At 37.2% G+C, this 25,663-nt stretch overlaps 1 protein-coding gene and 1 long non-coding RNA gene across 10 annotated transcripts in view; one reads left to right on the top strand and one right to left on the bottom strand.

Annotated features, from left to right (window-relative positions):
* The window catches only part of IQCH (IQ motif containing H), a 207,870-nt gene that overhangs the window by 89,545 nt on the left and 92,662 nt on the right, over positions 1 to 25,663 (bottom strand). For all 9 annotated transcript variants that reach the window (XM_037502778.2, XM_037502779.2, XM_037502781.2 and 6 more), the window contains 3 exons: positions 11,598 to 12,146; positions 10,831 to 10,897; positions 604 to 687 (listed from right to left, as the gene is read on the bottom strand). In XM_037502778.2, coding sequence (XP_037358675.1) covers positions 604 to 687; positions 10,831 to 10,897; positions 11,598 to 12,146 — 700 coding nt within the window. The remainder of the gene's footprint in view (positions 1 to 603; positions 688 to 10,830; positions 10,898 to 11,597; positions 12,147 to 25,663) is intronic.
* The window catches only part of LOC129144769 (uncharacterized), a 48,285-nt gene continuing 37,553 nt past the window's right edge, over positions 14,932 to 25,663 (top strand). The window contains exon 1 of the long non-coding RNA XR_008549333.1: positions 14,932 to 14,964. This is a non-coding gene — a long non-coding RNA (uncharacterized LOC129144769). The remainder of the gene's footprint in view (positions 14,965 to 25,663) is intronic.

Genomic DNA, 25,663 nt, shown 5'->3' with positions numbered 1-25,663 from the left:
CTTGCCTGAACAATAGCAACCCAAATTTTATTCTTGCATCTTTCTCTCCTGGCCCCAGAGGGGTGTCTAATTTGGAACTGACCAAAACAGTCCTAGAACTTGACTTTTATAAATCTCTATCGCTTAATGACTGGATTATTAAGAATTCTCTCCTAGCACCTCTTATTTCCTAATAACTAAATGATATATATTTGCATAAAAGCTTTTTAAAATCTTTTTTCACGAAAACTTGATGGTTTTCATTTTTAGCACTAAATTGTATTCATTCCTCAGAGAATAGACAATATTGACAAATAGAAAATGTTGACTTCACTCACGGCAAGAGTCAGTAAATTGAGAAGATTTGAGGCCATAGGAAAGAAATTCTTATTCAAACCTGCAGTAAGGAGAATTTAGAAAATGACCCAAATAAATTGGTTCAAAATGTCATTTAGAAAAATTGAAATTGACTTCACTATAAATCTCTCGTCTTTAAAACAAAGCATTCAATTGCCCTGCAAGTAGATTTAGAAATCCAGGCTTTTTCCTTGCAGAAGAAAAAAATTAGCATTTTAGCAACATCCATATTTCAAAAAGTCATTTGTGTGAAAGTGTTTACAGTACCTGAGATGTCACACAGTCTCCCCAGTTGCATGTTCTGCTGTGTGTTGAAGTCAGCAATATTTTTTCGCATTGGCTGGGCATATCCTAAAAGGTAAACAAGGTGTCAAGACCCGGAAAGAGCAAGTCAGTATGGCAAAATAGAACACTAGGATTTCAAAATGTCACAGTCCACCTTTCCAGGAAAGAATTTTCTCGGAAGCCTCTTGCAGAAACAATCTAACTCCTAAGAATGAGGTTCTTGCTTTGCAGGGGATTAATCATTATTCTGGAAGATGTGCTAAGCAGCATATTCTACAACAGAGAGGTTCATATATTCAGCAGCCCTGCAACTGGGAATGAGGATCATGAAAACATGGGGAAATTTTCTGACACCTAACAGGTATGTTCACAAGCGCATATAAGAGAAAATTATGCTTAGGGTTAAAACAAACAGACAAACAAACATGTTTTGGCCTTTTAACTTAAGTTTCCTATGTGGTATTTTGAAGATGTGTCTTAGAACCATTCTAAATTGACATACAGATTTCAAAGAAACCTCCTGTTGTCAGAAATATGTATTTAAATAATTTTGAATACTAAAGAAATATGCTTCCACTCACACAATCAAAAGAAGTTTTAGTTGTTAAAGAGCAATAAAGAGATTGCCGTGAATGCAGTACTTTATCGGTATTCACAAAAGCCCTGCCATTTGCCTTCATATCCTTTGGGAACAGAGCAGAAGGAAAACACACGTGGGTGACTATTGTCCAAAAATTTTCCACAAAGGAAATAACAGCAGCAACCCTTTCTGTTGATATTTCAGGGATTGCAATATATGTAAGTGGATTAAAGCATGAATTTAAAAGCCATACTCACAAGCAGGTACAATTGCTTATATGAAACTCAGCAACTGTAGGTGCAACTTTTTTTTTTAAATAAAATTGCTTTTCACATTTTGAAGAGATGCTTCAATGCCTCCTTGTGGTTAGTGAGCCCAAACACATGTTTCAAGTTAAACTGCTATAGACAAAGTGATTTTAAATACTACATCTTTGCAATGTGACACAGATTTCCTTTTCAGCAGAAGGAAAACTATAGCAATTCAGGCAACAGGGCTTCAGATCAAATGAACTCTGATAATTGGCTCTTTGCTTTGATGTCAGTGTTTAAACACTAGACAACGTCTGGAAATTAAATGAGTTTACAATTCATCTAAAAGTCTCCCCTTTGCTTTATGCAGATAAACTGAAGAACTAGAGATGCAGAAGGACAAATGGGTTGTTTAAATTATTTTTGAAAAACTATTGATTTCTAAAATAATTTGGGGAACCATTTCACATTGAAGGCTAATATAGACAGCAACAACAATCCCATCTTGATGTGGGGTTGCAATACTGTAACTCTTGGAATTTTTGCATATGTATATTTCTATTTTAGAAAGATGCATTGTGAATAACATATATCAAGACTACAAGAAGACAAGAAAAATGTCTAAAGGATAAAGTATGATTAAAAGTGCTGAGAGCATTCCATGAACACATTTCCTTTCAAAAGTAAAGATAAAAGGCAGTGTGAGATGTCTCATTAAGATGATGTCCAATTTAAAATATAAAGGATGTCTGATCACTTTGTTGCCACATATGCAGCATGTGAGTGAATAAGTCTGTGTTTTAATCAAGTGCTTGAGATTGGTTTGCCAATAAATTACTTGGTACCTCTGTTACCACTGATCAAGAATGCATATGAAGTCTGTACAGAATTGTGATGAACTGTTTACTCAGTTAACCCTACAAATACACCCATTTTAAAGAACTGCATGTTAGCCATCTCAGGACACTGTTATAGAGGATCATATGAAATAACATACGAAAACATTTTGTAAACTCAAAAGTACTATATAAACATAAGGAATTTTAATGTTCTAAGGTATGTGTAATTCCAAAGCTCATACAACAACAACAAATTTTGTGACAAGTGACTGACCATGCTACATGGACAAGATGCAGTACCTTGCACATTGCCATCAGCTGGGAGTCAGGTTTTTTTTTTTTTTAAGTCAGATTCCTTCATATGTTTTGTACATCCACAAAATAAATGTGTTGATACTGAGGTGAAAAGACCTCATCACTGCTGGCAGAATATGTTAAATACAAGAGTGACTTCCCCAATAAGGATATGTAGCTTTAGATTGCTCATTAGACATACCCAGTGTCAGTGAAATACCACACTTTGTAATATAATCTATAAGGACATGGATATTTCAAACATCAGAGTAGAAACACAGGGGACCTTCTAGTTTTTGTTTATTAGACTGTCTGCTTCAGCCCTGTCATGTTAAAAATAGGGAAGCTTGGGGTAAATGCCTTGTCTCTTGTCCATGTTCACATAAAACTATTATTATATAGTTCAGATATTGCATATTTAACTCTTGTGACAAATATGATTACATAAAATAAGAACAAAGACAACATTCGAGTTGCAAAGTGTGATCAGAGAATTCCAGAAGGGGCAAAGAGCCTTCGCCTTTTTTTCCACTTTTATTTTCAGTTGTGGTAGGCAGGATAATGGCCCTCCAAAGATGCTTGTGTCCTCATCCCTGAAGTCTGTGGACATATTAGTAACCTGAAAATATGGCAAAGGGAAAATAAAAATTGCAAATGAAATTAAAGTTGTTAATTGGCCAACTTTAAAATAAGGATATGATTCTGGACAATTTGGCTAGACCCAATGTCATCACAAGGGATGACATTCCCTTCAAAGTGGAGGGAAGAGGCAGGAGCATTGGTGAGAGGAGGAAAAGCAGAAGAAAAGTATAGAGAGATACAATGATGTGGCATACAAGATGGAGGAAGGGGCCAGGGCCTTTCCTCGCCCATTCTTAGAAGTGGGTGACTTCTAGAAGCTGCAAAGGGCAAGGAAATGGATTCTTCCCTAGAACCTCCAGAAAAGAACACAGCCCTACTGACCCCTTGATAGTAGCCCCTTATGGACTTCTGAACTACAGAACTGTAAAGTACATTTCTATGTCTAAGCCTGTGGCAACTTGTTACAGAGCTATAGAAAACAAATATGAGTATCTACCTTCCCTTTGTCCCAGTGAGGACCACCCCTTTGAGACATTCTACTTTTTGATCTCTAACTGAAAGATGAGGAAGGGCCAACATCACTAAGAAGTCATGATAAGCACTCAATAAGCATTGTTACTATTATTATTTCTTTCTTTATCTCTGTTGAGCCAGTACTTTCCTTATATTTAAAAGGAACTTCATTTAAATATAAGAAAATTGTTATTATTATTATTACATGCACAGAATTATTTGAGCTACCAAAGTATACAGCTCTTCCAGCTTATACAGCTGATAGGCAGTAATCACTATCAGGAGTGTCTGCCCACTAGTCTAGAAAGGTTCTCATTCTCCCCACACTGTCATTCTCTTGCACCCTTTTCACACACTTTTCTCATTTTGTCATTACATTTTTTTTGCATGCTTTTAAACTTATTTGTTGTCCATCTCTCCTTTCCCCTCTACTACTTTTGCTTTTGCAACCAATCTAAGTTCTGGCAATTCCCAGCCCAGTGAGTGAATGAAATGTGCCTGAAGACCCTACTCAAAGAATCTGTCTTTTAAATTCCTAGCCCTTTTTTCTGTGTGTTTTCACCATTCCTTCCCTTCAACTCGATAAAATTGGGCTCTCTGATCTGGAGAATTCAAAAAATTCAAAATAAATGGGATTTGTACCTTTTCCTATGTCCTCCCAGCAGAGACTAGAACAACATTGGCCTAAAGGGGCACTCTTTCTTCTTCAGCACTGCAGAGGGGAACACAGCCTCTTTGCTCTGGCCATTTCCATTACCTACAAAATAGTCCTAGTTTCACAATGTTCCATCTGTTCTCAGTATATTATTGCCTCTGCTGTACCTTAAGGAAAGGTATGAGAGAGTTGTCTCTCTGAAAATATCCAACCACTTTTGGTGCTCTATTGAACAAAGATGCTCATCAATGCTGACTGGTGATAATTTCTCCATCTTCATTTCTGCTGTCCTTTCTCATTGCCATCCCTGTTCACACTCAAACTTCAATCCAATGATGCCAGTTGCCTCTTTGCACCTCACTGACTCTGTTAGGACTGGCTTTTGCCTTCAGAGCAACCACAGAAGCCCAAGAATATAAGCAAGGCATGTGCAGTGACTAGGCCTCCTCAGGACTGGAGTGGGCCTCTATGACAGACACCTACCATTGCCGTAGACTCATGTGTTCTCAGACAGCCTGCATATAACTCTGTGATTGACTCCTACTTTCTTTTGTCTCCAAGTCCTATTCCTTACAATGCTATGCAAGAAAGAGAAGAGATTAGCAATAGACTTTCATTGATCAAGTAGTTGCCATTTATGTGATTACCAGGACCTAAGGTGATGGTCAAGCCCTCAGTTTGACAGACTGGAGCAATAGCTCTTAACCTTCTTCCATTTTGAAACATATGATGGTGACATTCAAGCACATCACTTACTGCTGGTGGCATACATAGGGTTACAATAACAGTAGCAGATGCAAGCTGAGCAAGAATGACATTATTACAGAGATAATTCTGAATTGCTTCAATTTATAAAAAGTGAGCCATTAGCCAACTTTGGTACTCTAATAGTAAAACTTTAGGGAAACATGTGACATACTTCACAAATGATTGCATACCAGCATATTGTAGTAATCTAGAGAAATGTGATCTAGACATGGTTATTACCCCCAGGTTTTAATTACTTGTGCAACTGTGAAAGCACAAGATACTGAGAGAAGAGATAACAAGAGAGAGGCCTATCTGGGCTCAGCATATGCAGTGCCAGTTTGATGAAAATAAAACTGAAATTTGTTTAGGGGTGGTTCCTAAGGGGCATTTGGGAATTTAGTCATGAAAACTTAGAAAACAGAGGAGGCAGGCAAATGTTTATTGTGTTTTGAAAACATTCTCAAACCAGACTGGTCATATGGATTTGTGTTCTGAAAGGCTTCCATTTGAAAGGGTGAGGTCTTTCTCTTTTTCAAACTTTTGTCAGCGGCTGGAACAGCATTGCATGCAACTAGAGTCAGAGATTCTCAAAGCAAGTTCCAGGGACCCTTTCAGGTGGTATGGAATGTTAAAACTCTTTTCAAAAGAATACTAAGATGGATGATACTTACTTTTCAATCTTATTCTCTCAAGAAATACAAAAAATTAATTGATATGATTTCAGATTCCACATTGCAACTAACTCTAAAGAATTACCATTGTTGAATTTGGATAGAAAAGTCAAAGATGAATATATACATTTATATGGAAAGGCTACAAAATATATAAAATATTCTTCCTTTCCTGTAAGGGACCAGGTTTTCTTCATATGCTTCAATCGACACAACGTTGCAGCAGATTGAAGGCAGAAATAGATATGAGAATACAATTATGTTCTATTAAGAGATTGCAAATTTGTCAACCAGTATCACTTTTCCCATTACATTATTTTTCATTTTGAAAAATGAAAAATAACTTATTTATTTTAAATAAGTTATTTAGGTTAACACTGGTAAAGGATTTATTATTGTTTTTTAAAATAAATAAAATATTTTGCAGTTTCTCAGTTTCTATTATCATAAATGTTGGTAGATAAAACGTGTTCAACCCAATGTTCTTTAGGGTCTTCAATAATCATTACAAGTGTAAGTGTGAGAATCACTGAACAAAATTTTTAACTTTTTTTAATGAGAGGAAGTGTGTTCATGACACACAGTTATGACAAAGATTATAGTGTATTTGTAGTTCATAATATCATTTATACTATAAATGCTCTTTTTAGAGCATATCCTAATGTTAATTTGTTTCCTGAAAAGACCAGGAACTGATGTCACTTGACATCCCATTCACTTCTATTACTGTAGTTCATGGTTCACCATCAGGTAGCTCAAGATCAATTGGAAAATTGATAGGCCAACTCTGATTTAACAGTGAATGAGTATTGATTTGGATCATTTTGGATGAACACAATATGGGTGAATCCAAATATGTTTTAATTTTAACTTGGGTGATAAATATCAAACTGTAAGGGTATTTGGTTCCCACTTGCAAAAGATGTAGGTATTCTGGGAAATTCTGTCTGGGCGATCTTGGCAGTACATCTGTCACAAGCATCTAGTGTGGCGACACTATAGCTGAACTCTGGGTTCCATACTTCTTGCCATGTCAAAACCTGAAAATGTTATTGAAAGCCCTGATTTTCTAGCCGTAGGGAGGAAGGAACATCTTGACTGAGTGGTCAACTCAACAGTGAGAAAGTAGCAAAGTGCCATTGTGTTTGGAAGCACAGTAAAAATGTGATTTCAGATATAATACTCTTGACTGTGGCCCAGATGGGGATGAGCACAAATTTTATGTTCTAGCGGAAGGAAGTGGAGTTAAAGAACAACTGTCTCAGGAACACTTGGGGCTATCTCACTTCAGTGTATGGGCAGTTGTGCGCAAAAATAAGTTTGTATCTTTGAGGCTTTTGTGACAATACAGTATAGCAGAAAAAATGTTTTTCGTGGTAACAGGATCTACAATTTTATGGAATGGTGTATCTTCGAGAGAAGTAGTTTTGTTAGCCCCAAGGATAATTTGCTGAAACAATGCATAGAAGGGGGAAAATCAAGTTCAACAAGCATTCCTTCTAGACATTAACACAATTGACAATGAAATAAAAGATAACAGAGAAAAGAATATCCTACCTCAACATATTTCCTGTTTTTATTTTAAAGGAGGAAGAGATGCACGAGAGGAATCTTATCACAGGGGATGTAATTGGCTGTCAGAGGCCTCGTCTACCTGCTCACAGCATCAGAGCCCCATACTTGGCACATCTCTTTAATGTCAATATATTTAATAATGTAGCACCAAATAATACACTATAATAAAGCAGCATAAGGGTTAAATTAAAAGTGGAGGCAATAACTTGGCCAAAGAAATGGAAGCAATATTAGTTTGTTGGGTGTTTTAGAGATCTGATTTTTCTAGAGGAATTAGGATTGTTTCAGTTCTTTCTTCTTTCTTGTTTGACTGATAATTTTACTTAAAATAGACCCTAGTATTCTATTCCTGCTATGAACCATAGTAGATTATTTTGTTATAATTATATTTCATTAATAAAAGTGATAAAAATAAGCAATATCCAATAAAGAGATCAGCCTATATAATCTGGAAAGGAAGACTTTCTTTTCATCATATTATAAAATTGCAAAGCTGATTGGTTTTTTTTGATAATTAATCAACAGCATCCTACTTTTCCAGTTGGTTAAAAATAGCTAAAACTTTTTGTTATGTCTGGGAATGCTACCCAAAATATATAACCGTCAATCATGCTTTATTACTGCTTATTTCAAAGAAGTTACTCTGCAAGGTGTAATTGTCTTAAGTTCATATTATCAAGCCATAGATTTAAAAATAGATGACAAATATTTTGTGGTCAAAAATGTTACTTGAAGGGCCATCCTTTCTGTGATTGTGAGTTTGGAGAATCCCATTATTCCTGTGTGTAAAACTACAGGAAGACATAAGCAAAGGCCTGCAATTACACTGTAGTGTGCAGTCACCTGCTACTCAACTTGCATGTTTCGGGTTCAGACAAGTTAGTGCAGCCTACTGCACCTTATAACTAGTGGCCAATTGAGGCTGTGATAACTTGTAATTATTTCTAGGGCTAATTCTACACCAGAACTGATGGCAAATTTCCCACGGAAAGAGAAAAAGAAGACAAGATGTAAGTTGTGTTAATGCCTACCTGACCCTTACATGCCTACCAACTGGTTTTAATTAGTGAATTTCTCTCACCTCTGGAAGCAAAATTATAATACTACAGTCAATAGATTTTCCTTGCACATACTTAACAGAAGAAAAAAAAAAAACTTGCTTCACTTTCATCTATTTCTGTTTTCATGAACTGTGTAGGTAAGTCCCTGGTGCAGAAAACAAAGTAGCCATGTTGTGACTAGCAGAAATCTTTGAGAATTCCCAGGGGAAGTAGCACTCAAGAAAAAAGGTACTCCATACTTTTTTCCCCCTAAAGGGTAGGTTTGAAGATTATGCTATTAGAATAGTACAATGATATTGTAGTGTTATTTAAATTTGACTGTCCACAAGTGATTTTATGAAACCTTAGGCATAGACTATAGAAACAAATACTATTTGATCAAAGAACAAATATTTTTCTCTTGTGAAAATGTGTAATAGGGCTTTTAAAAGGCTCAGTTGAGAAAAATGTCTGAGCCTGTTCTTATTTCCTAGAAAATATCAAATTGACATTTTTTTTCATTGAAATGGGTTATGTTGTTAAGAAAAATTACTTCAATAGGGAAGACTTTCAGATTTGTTATGCATTGATTTAAACTGAATATGTATAATCTGGTACATATAGTATAAAATGGTAGAACTAGTTTTAATATTAGAATTCACACAATGTTTTCTAATTTTTGTTTTGACCAGGTTATTATTCTACTTAATTTCTATACAGCAAACCCTTTTGGAATTTTAAGACCCAGTTTAGATCAGTGACCACCACTTTCAAAATTTTAGTTCATTGGAAGCTCCTTTCATCATCCGGCCTCTCTCTAGGGCTGAGGGATGGGGGTGTTGTTGGGTCAGAGGGAGGGGAGAGGAGGGAAGAAGTTTGTGGAAAGTGTGTCGTCTATAATACCTTTATGTTTGTCAATAATGCAAACTGGGAGTATTGTTTCTTTCTGGTTTTGAATGGAGAACACAAAGCAAAACTTCCACATAATATCAGGCCAGGTCCACAAATAATTGCAGAAGCAAAAAGGCTCCTTGTACCTTATTCTAAGGACTAATAATCAGTTGATTGGGTCTGCAATTAGCTTCTCTGGTCACAATCAATTACAAGTGCAATTTCTGTGTGTCAACTAATTTTGTGCAAAAGTAGTCCCACCGAAACAAAAGTCTGAGTTGGAATGAAATTCAGATCTTTCTTACCTCACTTACATCCTAAGAATTTCTTCTATGCTGTTTGAGAAGACCGTGACTAAACGGTTTTGTCCAAAATTCCAGGTTTTTAAAACTTTTGTATAGGTTCTTAAGATGTAAGTACTTGAGAATCTAGGAAAGTTTGCTAAACTTTATTTACAATGAATATCTTACTAATTTCAAATAGAATCTTACTTATATGATAATTTTAATGGTTTTAGTCTGCTTTTCATATTACTGTTGAAATGTGTTATGTTTCTACACTATACATAAATACACAAACACATGTACTCACACATGAGCTTAAATAAATTGCAATTTAGAATTCTGTTACAGTAGATAACCTAAGGCACCACTCTACTTACGAGGCCTTAACAAAGAGCTAATGTGTAATACAGAGATTCAGCGAGTTTAGCTCTTTGTCAAAACTCTACCAAATCAGCCTAGGAAATTTGGCCTTGCCAAGGACATTTAACACAGTAGGTAGATAAATAGCAAAACAAAACAAGCAAGCCAGCCAACAAATCCCAAATATTTTGACAGCAGCACATGTTTTAAAAGAACTTCCAATGCAAATTTCTGAAATTCCCAATGTCATTTTGGCATACCTATTTTACCACTGTGTTGCAGACAACAGCTTTTAAGTTCCCCAATTCATAAATGTAATTAAATAATTACATTAGTGCTAATTAACATGAAACTGCAGATTATTTAAGCGCAAAAAACACTATTCAACTTCTTAATTATTCTTGTTCACACAGCATTTCCTTTTGCTCAGGCGCCCTAGGTGCAAATAAAGCATCCCATCTGCTCGTAATTAGAACTAAATAATTTCAGAGAATGTAGCTTATCATTTTGACTGCACATTTGATTAAAAACAGTGTACAAGCAATATCCTGGCTTATTGGCGTAACAGCAACAACACACACAAGCCTGTGTTCTTCTATCATTAAAGAAGATCGAAAACATTATCTGTTATTTCAGGGGGAAAAATACAACTTTTTAGTTCATTTCATACAGATGAAAGCGAATTACAGCAAATCACCTCTCCACTGAATAGCAGCCCCCACATAATGACTTTATTTGCTTAATCCCCAAATTAAACGCCGTTTCGAGCGAGGGCCCTGTGTTATTACTCTCATCATGTCGAGAACATTTTCCTGCCGAGACCAATTTGAATAAAACAAGGGGCCTTCCTTGAACTCAATCAAGGAGCCATAATGTGGTGGGTAATAGAGGTTGCTGATAGATTTGCAGGCAAAAGTGTTATACCTAATGATGGGATATGGATAATAGTCCTCCTGGAGGTCCTGATGCGATTCCAGTTGGCTGCCAGATGCTAAAAATCAAGAAGAGCATTGATCAGTGACAGGAAGCTGTAGTGGATTCATCTAGTCAAACTTCAGCTGTTTTTCCACTGTACAGTTAAGCCAGGCATAAATTATATTAATTGATTTAATTACATACTTAAAACATCTTCCCCAATTAATTTAATTAGGTGGCTACATGATGCTACTGGCAGGGGAAGATTAGAGGCAGCTCACTTAATTAACAGAATATGAATGAAAAAAAGAGAAAGCAAACATAAATGAAATTGTGAGCACTAATTAAAAGGCTGTCTGCAAACTTAAATACTTTCTGACAAAGTGGTGACAGCAATGTAGACAAGAGAGGATTTTTTTTTTCCTAGCAAATTAAAGTGCCAGAAGGTATACATAAGGAGAAAAGGTAATGCAGTTAAAACATTGATTTTCTGACAGAACAACCATAGTCAAAGTGAAGGGACTTTTTTTCCATAGAAAAATTGCAACAGATTTTGCAGGCGCAAAAGTCAGTTTCCCTGTTAGGGGTAAAATATGACATACAAACAAATGGAGGGTTTGAACATCATATACTGAGGGGAGAGGAAGGCGAGGGAGGCTGAAGGGGGGGGTGATTGGAGAGATAAAAGGAAGATAAAGAGAGAATGTACTGGAATTGCTCAAGCAAGAAATGTTTAGAAAAAGAGGTCTGCCTTAACAGCTGGCAGCCTTGTGTACCTTGGCTCGAATGTGGAAATTCTCCAGGTGTCTCTGACGCGTTTCCATCAGGATCTTCTTCACTCGGGTCTTATGGCAATGTAAGAGCCACGAAATGGCAATCACACCGGACGCCCACTTTTGCTGGCGGTAAAGGAGGAAGAATTTCCTTGTCTTGTGGCATTTCCATGTCGCTTGGATCTTGTTGGCAGCCACTGACCTTCCGTCTTGGCCCTTGTACCTTTGCCCTGGAAGACTTAACAACTTTTGGATGGGCAGTGGGTTTTCTATCACTGAGAGGAGGTCGTATTTGGTAAGTTTATTCTTCAGCTCAAATTCTGGAAGGAGGGCTACCAATTGATTCCCTTTTATTTTGACTTCTGGGACTGCATAGTCCCTGAGAAACTTCTCGACATGTTCCAGGAGAGAAAAAATACTTCCCCAAGACAAACTAAAATGTTGCTTGAATGCTAAGAAATCTGGGGCTGTCTTGTCTATGATGCCATTACAAATTACAAAATCATGCTCCCATGGTAACTTCAAAGTTTTAGGTGTTGCAATTTTCATGCCCTGTGGAAGGAAAGTGTTGCCAGAGATGGAATATAATTGTGATCCATTTAAAATGACTCAAGACACACATGCTATCACTTTACCACTTATTCCTCAATAGTGGAAAGAAATGGATACTAGTTTTGATTCAATACTAGTTTTGACCAATTCAATGGTCTTAAAACACATTCCTAGAAGAATATTTTAGAGGTCACTCAGAGTTATTATCATTTTCATTAAAGTGTTCTAACATTTCTCAAGGGAACTGATCATATCAGAGATATGCATTTAATTCACTTTGATATGGTCTGCTCACCCTAGAATCTCTGTGATTTGCTTTTTACAATTGCATGGATAGAAGTATATTGCTACTTTCTTGCTCATAAGTCATCCACCAATCCCCAAAACAGGATGAAGCCTTTCTTTATGGTAACTTCAGATGTGCTCAAAGCCACCCTGTTTTGACATTCTGTCACTTGCTAAGATTTTAGAGTTCTTCTTCCACTTTCTCAACACCCAGGAGTGATTTTTACAAGGAGCACAATATTATCATGCTTGCCACTTTCTAGGCTCCCCTTGATGTGCGTTCTTTAATTCTCAAATCTGGTGTCTTCTGGGGACATTTCTGGAGCTGTGATGGATAGAATCTGAAATCTTATAATAACCATATTTGGTAAGTTTAAATAACTTTTTATTTGTTCTCACATGTACTGACTGAATTTTTTTTTTTTTTTTTTTTTTAATTTTTCTAGAGGCATGTCTTATTTATTTATTTATTTATTATTTGTTTGTTTGGTTTATACATGCACTGGGTACAGTCAGAAGCGTGGGAGGGTGAGAGAATTCACCAGAGCCAGAGCGGGGAGCAGAGCAGGCAGAAGGACCGAAGTACACTGCTGAGGGGAGCAGCGGGCGGCAGGAGAGGTCTGCACGCCATGTGGGACCCTCCTCCGATGGCCGGGGAGCAGCCGGGGATCGAACCGGCTGCAGAGGCTGCAGGCAGCTTCGCAACCCAGTGCTCAACCGCTGCGCCACCGGGGAGGCCCCCTGACTGAATTTTTTAATTCTTGAAAATCTACCGCTTTTATTTTTAAATGTCAAGAGGGGTTCTCTAAGAATGAGGTGATGGGCAGTTTTTTTTCCTTCTTTATATTTTTCTGTATAAAACAATCCCACAAATCCTAGGATAAGTGCCATTTTAAAAATAAAATCAGAAGAGGTTTGGATGACAATAGCAAGATATGTCACACACATTTTAACGAAAGAAAAACCAAAAGTTTGTTGTGTCTATGTCCAGTGTAAAAAGCACTACATTTCATTCTTGAAACCTGTTGCACTAGAAGTATAGATACTTGGCCCCCATGGTCTAAATGACACAGATAGATGTTTCAGGTCCTGCCTACTCCTCTTTTGCTTAGGGATTTGATGAACAGAGTTGTCTTTAATATGTTACTCTTTCTGATGTATAATCCCACCTTTATTAAATTATAGGATTATATTGTTCTCTGCATTTTAAAGAGTTTTCACAAAACTCAAGGAAAAAAAGACCCAGTTAATTTATTAATAACTATTATGTCTCAGCACTGTGTTGAATGTTACTAGGTTAGACTGTTCATGCTTTGTCTTTACTGAACAAATGTTAACTAACTTGTTAGTTAACAAATTTAAGGCAAAAAGCTATCTAGGAAAAAAGTAAACCAAAAGTAAACAATGACAGCACATAAATAAACACATCTTTTAACAAACTTTCAAATTCTTTTTCTTCTTTTAGGTTCTGAGCCATACAATAACTAATTAGACTATGATCTCAAGTAAAAATGTTGAAATGCAAGTGTGAAGCCCTACGGGGGTATCCCCTTGAACTTTAGACCTAAAGTACTTTTAACTTAAGAGTTGTTCTGGGGGCCTCCCCGGTGGCACAGCGGTTGAGCGCTGGGTTGCGAAGCTGCCCGCGGCCTCTGCGGCACCGGTTTGATCCCCGGCTGCTCCCCGGCCACCGGAGGAGGGTCCCACATGGCGCGCAGACCTCTCCTGTCGCCCGCTGCTCCCCTCAGCAGTGTACTTCGGTCCTTCTGCCTGCTCTGCTCCCCGCTCTGGCTCTGGTGAATTCTCTTGCCCTCCCGCGCTTCTGACTGTACCCAGTGCATGTATAAACAAAATGAACAAAACAAACAAATAAATAAATAAATAAAACATGCCTCTATTAAAAAAAAAAAAAAAAAAGAGTTGTTCTGGGTGTTAAGAATAATGGGGAAAGTCTTCTTGCCAAAACTCTAGCCCTTTCTGATCTAATTGAGGCACCAAGAGAGAATGCAAACTGTTTGGTAGGGGGAAATCAATTCCTTCTTCTTGGATGGGCAAGAGAGACTTGGAGAAGTCACGCCTCCTTTAGCAGACACCAGTGCTGGCAGGAGGAGCCGCAACTCCTGGAAGAAGACAAGTGGCACATGTTCCAACAGAAATGGCCCGTGGCTACATTTCTGCCTTCGTTCAAGAATGGGCTCTGAGAGTGGGAGGGGAAGAATTCTGAGAAAAAGAGCAGTGCTTTACAGTGGGAAACAGACACATAAAGCCACAGATGGACATGTATGGAACTGGCTGGTCTTGCCAGTCACATGTTCGATCCTGTCAACAAGACCCTGAGACTCTATAGAAGCACAGCTATGAACGGGATATTTTCCAGGGAATATGGTGTTCTCAGAAATGTTAAAATAGTTTGGTCCTTATCTTTGCAGAGAATTATGTGGAATTGGGACCATATATTAAAATGGAGCACCTGTGGGAGAATTTTAGAAAGAAAAAGACTCTTAAGTCTGTCTGGACAGTGCCTTTCCATGGGGTAAGCCTAGCATGTTTACATATATCAGCAAATGCATTTTAAACCTTTTGAAAGAATAGCTGTGGGATGGGAGAATTTACCAGTGGCTGTTTTAGAACAAAGGGATTACACCTCCTTACCTCCTTGGATGATATGCCAGTAAAGACCTGCTCTCAAAGGAAACATACTCTTGGACATCAAATAGACCACTCAGGCACAGGGAAGCTATGGGTTTGGAGTCAGCTAAAGCATAACTGTAGTACATCTGTCACAAGGAATGCCACACTTGGGAGCACTTTAGACTTAGAGCAAGAAAAGACATGTCTCTCCAGAGAAAGGCTTCCCAAATTAAAGCAGTGCATCAGCATTGTGAGATCCATTGAGCAGGTAAAGACAAAGCTGCTTCACAGCCTGCTAGGAATAAGAGCCCTGATTAAAGGTCATGCCGTGCTTTAGGTTCTGCTTCCTTCTGTTATTGTTCCTTTGCTATTTATCTCCATGAACTTGTCTCCTTCCTTCCTTCCTTCCTTCCTTCCTTCCTTCCTTCCTTCCTTCCTTCCTTCCTTCCTTCCTTCCTTCCTTCCTTCCTTCCTTCCTTCCTTCCTTCCTTCCTTCCTTCCTTCCCTTCTTTCTTCCCTTCTTTCTTCCCTCTTTTTTCTTCCTCCCACTCTTCCCCCTCCTACCCCTTCCCTTCTGTTCTACTATTTATTCTTCCTTTACTATTTATCTCCATGAACTTGTCTGCAATTCCTCAGTCCTTCCTTCCTGCCTTCCTCCCTCCTTCTCTCCCTTCCCCTCCCTCCCCTTCCCTCCCTCCCTCTCTCTTGCTTTTTGTAGATGTACTATATTCCCAATGTGATGTTGCACACTCAATAGCCACATAATTTCTTTCTGGTGGAGATGGCTTCTGTTGAGACATTCAAATTTTCACCTGGTCCTTCTTGGGACCCTGGCCACACTTTTTTGAGATGCCTGTGCTCCCTAATTGGCCCACACAGAGCCCAATCCTAGGGCCGTGGCCTAATTATTAGCATCCTGCTCTAACTAACCGAGTCAACTAGCTGGGAAATGCTTTTCTTCATTTGCAAAGTGTAATCACTAATTAGGTAACTTTGAGAGTTTCTGGAGCAGTTATTTAGGGAAAATTCTATGTCTGAAACAAAAATAGGAAGACAAGATGGGAAACGGACACATAAAACCACAGATGGACATGTATGGAGCTGGCTTACAGACTCATTATATGTCTGTAAGTCACAGGCTTACACTGAAGCAGAAAAGACAAGCCCAGTATTATTTTCTAAAAATTTAAAACAACTGTCACAAAGAAAAATTCCCAAAAAGAAGCATGTATTTCTAAGATGACTGTCTTTATTAAAAAATTTCATTTCACACATGTGGATATAGGATTAAACTGTAATTGAATATTCCTAAATTGGATGTAACAAAGATCTCTTGATGGTAAATGGTCACATATATGGGATAATCCAACATGGATACCATCTTCAGAGAATGCTATCTAGAAGGATACAGGAAAGTACTTTTGAACCTATGGTTAAATGTTCAGCTTCTCAAACACTGAAATATTTCAATTGGCCTAGGCAATTCTGTTTGTTACAAAGAAAATTCTTCCTGCCATTATAGCTCTAAGTAAGAGCTTAGATTCAGAGTATGAGTGAAGTGACTCAGAGATTGAATCTTCATTATTTCCTGAAAATCAAGGATGCCATTTTTCCTACCTGTTCCTGTTAAAGGTCCACAGTGTGTTAAGTTCTATATGGAATAGACATCAAGATTTCAGTTTGCTAGCGTTGTTTGAAATATATATACAATAATCAGAAAGAATAGCTGATCTAGTGTGGGTTCAGGGATTCAGCATAATCACAGTCCTGAATTTTAAAGTATGAGGGATCGTGAATGTCACTGATTTTGTTTTTCTACTTAGGAGGCTATTACAGGCCCAGAGAAATGAGTCTTGGCCCTGAAGGTTGACCAACCTGGGTTCAAGTTCATGCTCTGCCACTATCTGCTATGTACTCCAAGTTACTATTTACTATGAGTTGAATGTTTGCATTCATGAGGGTCATTAGGGCAGAGCCTTCATCATGAGATTAGTGCCCTTGTAAGAAGAGACAAAGGTGAAAATACAGCAAAAAGGTGGCCATCTGCAAACCAGGAAGAAGGTTATCACCAGAACTCAACCATACTGGTATCAGACTTCAGACTGCCAGACTGTGAAAATAAATGTTTGTTGTGTAAGCCACCCAGTCTATGGTATTCTGTTTTGCAGCCTGAGTAGATAAATATCTTCTCTGAACCTAAAGGCTTTCATCTGTAAAAGTGAGAAGTCCCTGTAGAGTTACTATGAAGATCATATGTGTAAAGAACCTTTCACAGGGCCTCACCTCTAATCTGTGTGGTTATTACCAAAGATGAGGAAAGAGGCTCAGAGAGCTTAAGTGATTTGCCCAAGATCACACAGCTAGTTTCTTTCCCTACCCCTATACCACCATAGCCCTAGTTGTTCAGAACTGCCCATATGGCCCCTTACCTTGCCCATCCCTCCTTGGGCATCTCCTATATCTTTAAAGTAACCTTTAAAGTAAACGTTAAAGTAATCTTTAAAGTAACCTTTAAAGTAACCATTAAAGTAATCTTTAAAGTAACCTCTATTAATGTGCTAATGAAATATGGAATGTGGAAATGTGCTAGATTTGAATGAAAAGAACTGGAATCTAGCATGCGTCACCTTCCTCTGTGGCCTTGGGAAGTAACTTCTCCTGTGGGGTTTCAGTTTCCACTAGAGGATCACTCAGGGTACTTCTAATTTTGACACCTTTTGCCTCTTTGAAAGTATTACCCTATCAGATCAGAAGTACCTGCTTTCTAATAAATCCTGGAACTAGTAAAGCCATTATATCAAAAGCAAATATCTCTTCATAATGTCACTTTATCTGCCATGAAAAAGACTCAGGGATATTCTTTTCTGTTTTCTGAAGGTTTTTTGGTTTTTTTTTTTTTTTTGTATTTTTGGGTAGGAAGCTCTTTCTAGCAACTTACAACCATAACAGAGGAATAGCTGTCTATAACAAGTATGTGTTCAGGTCATCATAGGAAGAGAATGACAGTGATATTCCAGGATTTTAAGTTCTGCAAATCAACAAAAGTTCTCAGTTCATGGGAGTGAGAAACTGTATAATTCTTAAGTGTCAATTAAAAGTGAGAGTAAAAAAGCCCTTAACCTTTATAAGAGGATAAAGGCAAAAATAAAGAACTCATTGAGTGGAGACATAAAAAGGAAGAGAATTGAGTATAAAGGCCACTCAGATCAGCAGCAATTTTCTAGGGATAATTTCTGCAATTGCTTTGAAAGGTATCTTTATTCAAATGAGTCTTCCTGAACAGAAAAAAAAAAAATCTCTGAGATGCATCCTTACAGCATAAAAATTCACTGGATCCAGTTCTTGTTGAAGATCAAACAGAATAAGATCATTTGAAAATAGAAGGAATGTACTTTTTAGTCAAATGTAAACATCTCTCTTCCTAGAGACACATTTCATTTTACTGCTGCATTGATTTCCTCTTTTCTGTTACCTTTCTAATATTCTAATTCTAATATGTAAGAATGTGACATCATTAAGGACCACTTGGGAAAATTATGATTGATGGGTGGAACCGCAGGGGTGTGCATGGAGAGCCTGGCAAAATGGGAATCAAAAGCATATGGATCCCCAGATCCTTGGGAAAAGACATAACCATTTTCTCTATAAGTAAATGGAAAACAAGAAGCCTCAAAAAAGATCTCTGTCTTCTATTAACACCAAAGTAAAGCTCGACATTAGAATTTTCCTGAGGAGTAATGTGTGTATAGCCACTCCATTTATCACTAAAAATCCTTGCAGAATTCTCATAATACTCTACCTTGGCACATTCTCTATACCTACATATGTCTTCTGCTTTATTTTAATTTGTATCACTTATCACTACCTGACATCATATTAACTATCTTATTAACTATCTGTTTATCTTCTGCACCTCACTACAATAAAGTCCCAAGAGGGTAAAGGTGGTTTGTTTTGTTCACTGCTGTGCCCCTAGTATCTGGTACACAGCCTGGTACATAGTAAAAGGTCAATAAAGTTTAGTTGAAGAAATGAGTAGTAAAATTTAAACTTGTAACCACATGGACTGGGTTTACATCATCACAAAGTTTTCTCTGATCACACAAGGTATTTGTAAACTCATGGCTTCAGTTTTACAGCACTACTAGAAAGGTTGGTTAGTTGGATCTGAAAATATCCATATCCTTTGACCAAGATTAAGATTTAACCCAAACACAAAGATTTATGTTTAAATATGGAAGAAGTCATGGAAGTTTTTACTTGTAACAGAAAAACTGGAAGTGGTTTAATTATAATAAACAGTAATTATTAATAATTTGACACTTGTAATTTAATGTCAAACAATAGGATAATAGCTAAGAAAATTATGATATATATTATATAGAGTTTTAAATCATATATGTAAAAGCTTAGGATAAATTGCTAGGTAAAAAGAGTAAAATCACAGTTGACTCTATATAGAGTATGAAAACAACAGAGGAATATACCCAAGTTAAATAATACCAAAGTGTTGTAGTTTCCTGGAAAAAAAAAAAATTTTTTTTTTTTGCCTACTTAGGCATTTTTTTTTCTCCTTTCTGACTCTCTGAATTTTCTGTGAATGATCTGGTGATAATTTTATAAATGACAGATAAGGAAAAAAAAAACATTATGGTGAGGTTTACTGGTAATTTAACCTTTTTTTTTCTGGTATATGTAAAATTGTTAATCATATGCAATGAAAACATACAGTTAGATGATACTATGAAGAGAAGTAAAAATTGTTTTATAAATTATTTTTCCCATCAATTACTTCTTTCAAGAAAAAACTTTTCCGAATAAAACTCTATAAATTAAATTCACTTGAATTCTTCATGACAAGAATGCATTTGTCAGCATGGCAATATCTAACATTAGAAAGCATGAAAATGGTTTTAAAAGATTCCACAGCTTCTTGGACTTTGTAAAATTTTCTTCTTCCTTTAACATGGCAAGTTAAGTGAGGTTTCATGAGAGAAAGAGAAAAAATATAGCTTGGACTTCTTTTGAATCTCATCTTATTTCCAGATTTCAGAGTTCTAATGCTATCAAATACCAACTTGTTCTTTTTAACCCTTTAGGGCAAGACAAAAAGAAAGTAAATACCCTGAAGTGCAGAACGGACCAGGAAGGCATGGATACTTCAAGAAGTAAGTTTATTCCCTGACTACATATGACAAGTTACAGCCAAAACTGTTGCTAGATGTCACCTAGAGATTTTATTTTTAAGATTTATTTATTTATTTATTTATACAAGCACTGGGTACAGTCAGAAGTGCGGGAGGGCGAGAGAATTCACGAGAGCCAGAGCAGGGAACAGAGCAGGCAGAAGGACCGAAGTAACACTGCTGAGGGGAGCAGCGGGCGCAGGAGAGGTCTGCGTGCCATGTGGGACCCTCCTCTGGTGGCCTGGGAGCAGCCGGGGATTGAACCGGTGCTGCAGAGGCTGCGGGCAGCTTCGCAACCCAGCGCTCAACCACTGCGCCACCGGGGAGGCCCACCTAGAGATTTTAAAAAAAGTGTTTTTTTATAAGCTTGGGACACTTCGTTCAAAAACGGTATAATTTGATGTTAAAACTTTGTTAATACAGCTTCTCTGGATGTGAGGGGCCTAGAGCCCCCCTATTGTGAAGTTAGTTTTTCTCCTTACCCTGGGGAAATGGATAGAGCTTTGTAGGGGATATAGAAACCCATTCAAACATGGATCTGGTCTTATCCCCACCTTAAACGGATCAGGGGAAATGTGACTAGATAGAAGTAGTGATACACTCAATGCCACACTTGTTGCTTTGTTAAAATATTTTAGCTCATAGTTTTTCAACAAGAAGATCAAAGGTAGGGAAAACACTAGAGAAAATAAAATAAAACAGAATAACTGAGAAGGGAGACCCCAAATTTGACAGTAAATGTTCTCGCCCCAAACTTTTTTTTTTTTATATAAAAAGAAATTATGCAACAGAGATTTATTTATGGCTTAGGAAGTAGGATTTTCCTTGATTTTTGCTCCCTTAATTTAGAAAAAGTTGTGAAAATACAGAAAAGCTAGAATAATATAAAAACTACCAAGGGCACATGTTAATCTTTTATCTTCTTTGCTTCTTCTCTATCATATATATGTGTCTGTCAGTGGCTCATAATATCAATATAAGAAAGCAAGCTTCAAAGGTCTAACATCTTTAAACCAGGAGAATCTCCATGAGGATGAACTGAATTATATTATACTGTGAGGTCCTAATGTTTTATAGTACAGAATCAATACATACATATACACACACACATCTATGTCTGAAACAACAAAAACAACAAAAATAAATGTTTATATTTGAAAAATGTAAAATAAAATATTTTGTCTTTATAGTTATTATCTATAATATAAAATTTAGTATTTAAATTTTATATATATATACACACACATATATTTAAATAAAACAAACAACACATTAAGTGGAATTGAAGTCCTCACCATATTTCTTTTTGGCTCATTCCTCTCTCCTTGTCCTTTCCCAGAGGTGAACACATTCATATTTAGCCTGGACCCTTATATCCAATAAATATATTTGTTTGTTTGAACTCATAATAATAGATGTTTATTATCTAAATACTAGTTAACATTTAGTGGGTCTTAACATAGTGGTTATCATGCCTGTTTTTTGAAATAATACATTTATTTGCTGAGAGAGGCAATTTCAGCAACCTCAAACCTTGAACAAGAGTCATGAAAATAAAGGCCTTGGATTTCTCAAAACAATTACTGTAAACTGTACTGTGGTTTATTATTTTATTCTTTGGATCCTTATGATCCTCACTGACTCAAACTCATTCAACTTCTTGAGTTTCAGTTATTTGGAAGACTGAAAAGGCTCTTAAAATCAGAGCCAGTAGAAGCAGACAGGATAGCAGAGGCAACAACCTGTCTTTGAGTTTGAATGAATCCACAAGACCCCAGAAGTTGGTTACCCACATACATGACATTGCATAGAGAAATGTGAAGTTATATTAGGAAGGTACAGATACAGTGTCTTTAGAAAGATTTCCTAAAAAATGATTGAGATTTTTAAAATTTGCTAATGCTCTGGGGCCTGACAGTCACAGTATTATATTCTGATTCTCTGTATCCCTGTAAAGTGGGAATAATAATACATGCATCTTCCACTTTTTGAAAGTTTGAGTCAGTCACTACTTTCAATTTTGCCAGACATCAGTACCTATTTTTGCTAACCAAAGGAAATCTAAAGAGTATTTTCGTTTTTACAACAAAGGTGAAAGTGAAATGGTGTTGAGCATTGAGTTTTGCAGCAGCTGTTATAGAGGCAAATGCACACTCTGAACAGAGTGCAGCCCCAGCAAGCTCCTTCCCAGGAAACTGCTTTCTATGGACTATGTATGTATCATCTCATTTATGCTTCTGCTGTGTGTTAGTGTGCTTTTTGGTTTTATTGGATATGATTTGGTAGGTTACTTTTTGGCTCTGGAATGTTCACAAAGTTCCATATGAATCAATGGTAGTTACTTCTTTGCTTTATGCCATTTCTACTCAAAAAAGATTTCATAGGAATGCTCTACTTTCAAATAGTGGCTGAAACCTGTAGTACCTACTGCATAAAATGCTGTGAAAATAAAATGAGAGGATCCATGCTAAGCAGTAGAAATAGTACTAGCACAGAGTAAGCACACGATAGTGTTTGATACTAGTAGTAGTAGCAGCAGTTGTAGCAGTTGCAGCAGCAGTAACAGCAAGTAATAGTCTTAGCCACAGTAGTAAGTAATAGGTGTAGTAGTAGTTTTAGCAGCACTGGTAATATTTGGAAAACGAGCCGGTGTGGAAGAGTTCATAACCTCTGATGTGGCTAGAGCACAAACTCTGGGGCCTCTCTTTACTATCTGGATCCTCTGCATCCCTTGCCAGCTGTATAGACCTAAGGGCAATGACAGTACAAAGGACCTGGGGGTGTGGTGAGCATTCAGTAGGGACTTAAAGTGCTAATGCATTGCTCTCAGAACACATTCAATTAACCTCAGCTATTATAAACTACCAGATAAATACTACCTTGTATTTTTAAAGCTCACCCAATTTTTTTTTTTTTTTTTAGAGGCATGTTTTATTTATTTATTTGTTGTTTTTTTTTTTTTTTTGGTTTATACATGCACTGGGCACAGTCAGAAGCACGGGAGGGCGAGAGAATTCACCAGAGCCAGAGCGGGGAGCAGAGCAGGCAGAAGGACCGAAGTACACTGCTGAGGGGAGCAGCGGGCGGCAGGAGAGGTCTGCACGCCATGTGGGACCCTCCTCTGGTGCCGGGGAGCAGCCGGGGATCGAACCGGCGCTGCAGAGGCTGCGGGCAGCCTCCACAACCCAGCGTTCAACCGCGCGCCACCGGGGAGGCCCTCACCCAATTTTTAAAGTGCAAAGCAAGCTCAGAATTTCCTTAGAGCAAGAAGTGAAGGGAATCCAGAGGGAGGATCTAATTACATTGATTAGTTTATCTAAGAGCAATTTGTTTGGGTTAAGAAGGACTATATGCAATCGTGGTTATAAATACAGCCGTCTAGTCACAGCTCTGCAGGATTATAAGGAGACCAAAAGGTGAGTCTTTTCTTCTGAAAAGGGGTTACTATCCTCCCTCTAAAATTCTTACTGAAAAAATCATTGTGAAAGAGAGCCCTAGAAGGGGCTCTAAAACCAGTGAATTACAATGACAAATGCTTTTTAGTTCCAAAGTACTTGCACACATACATAGTCAACTAATCTATGACAAAGGAGCAAATAATATGCACTGGAATAAGGACACTCTCTTCAATAAATGGTGCTGAGAAAACTGGACTGCCACTTGCAAAAGAATGAAACTGGTCTACTACATGACACCATACACAAAACCAACTCAAAATGGATAAAAAGCCCCGAATATAAGACCTGAAACCATAAAATATATAAAGAAAACATAGGCAAAACACTCATGACACACATCTCAGAAACATCTTTGAAGACTCATCACCCGAAGCAAAGAAAATGAAGGAAAAGATAAACAGCTGGGACTACATCAAACTGAAAACTTTTGTACAGCAAAAGACACAAAATGAAGAGACACCCTGCAGACTGGGAGAAAATATATGCACTCTACACAACTGATAAGGGACTTATGTTAAAGATCTACAAAGTGCTTAACAGCTCAACAAAAACAAAATAAACAACCTAGTCAAAAAATGGGCAGAAGAGTTAAAGAGACACTTCTCCAAAGTGGAAATGCAGATGGCAAACAGGCATATGAAAAAATTGCTCAATATCACTTATAATCAGGAAATGCAATTAACATCACAATGAAATACCACTGTACACCAGTAAGAATGGCCCATATTAAAAAAAAAACAAACTGATAACAACAAATGCCGGTGAGAAAGTGGAGAAAAAGGAACACTCTTATACTGCTGGTGGGAAAGTAACTGGTCCAACCACTATGGAAAGCTGTGTGGAGGACCCTCAAATTATTAAAAATGGGTCTACCATATGGCACAGCAATTCCACTCCTAGAATCTACCCAGGGGACTCAAAACATTAATTCAAAAGGAACATTAATTCAAATTAATTCACATTAATTCAAAAGGAACATTAATTCAAACATTATTCAAAAACATTTAATTCATTTGTTTATTGTAGCACTATTTACAATAGCTAAGATACGGAAACAACCTAAATGCCCCAAAACAGATAAATGGATCAGAAGAAATGTGATATATATATATATATATATATATATACAGTGTAATAATGCTCAGCAATCAAAAAAGATAAACTCATGCCATTCACGCAACATGGATGGGGTTGGAAGGTATTACGCTCAGTGAAATAAGTCAGAAGGAAAAAGAAAACTATTGAATGGTTTCACTTATAGGAAAATCAAACTTATGGGGAACAAGGGGTCAGGAAAAAAAGACAAAATTAGCAGGCAAACTATAAATCTGAGACATATAGCAGGGAAGGGGCAGGGAGAGGGATTAAAACAGGGGAGACTATGGTGAAATTTACGGTGATTTGGTGGTGGAAATTTTATGGGATAACACAACTTGAGGGGAAGAAATTAAACATTATACAAAAATGAACAGTGATTAAAATAAATAAATAAATAAAATAATACAAATAATGATCTTAAAAGACAGACAAACAAAAAACAACAAAGTACTTGCAGACACATGAACTCGTCTAACCCTAATAGATATTTATGAGAAAGCCATTATTATCTCCATTTGTCAGAGGAGGAAAACTAGGTAGAGAGAACTGCTCCAAGTTTCTCAATTAGTAAAAGGAGAGTCCAGCTCTTTCCTGCTTCAAGTTCAGAACTTGCATTATCACACGCATGGTGCCATGGAAGGTTCACTTGCTGGCATGTACTGACACTGTGGGGACTGTTTCATTTCTCCAACTTTCTTGTTACCTTATTTATTTTATGCCTCTTGGCTCTAAATTCCATGCCCTTACCTTCTACATCATATATGCAGTGTGTGTGTGTGTGTGGCATGTGTGTACAACACACACCCATGCACACACACACAAACACATGCACACATGCTGGAGTAAAATTGATTTTTTT

The sequence above is a fragment of the Talpa occidentalis genome, unplaced genomic scaffold (assembly GCF_014898055.3).
Source record: "Talpa occidentalis isolate TD23 unplaced genomic scaffold, MPIMG_talOcc4v2.1 talOcc4.11, whole genome shotgun sequence".
Taxonomy (NCBI): Eukaryota; Metazoa; Chordata; class Mammalia; order Eulipotyphla; family Talpidae; genus Talpa; species Talpa occidentalis.
The sequence above is the reverse complement of the archived record's forward strand: the minus strand, read 5'-3'. Positions and strand labels throughout refer to the sequence as shown.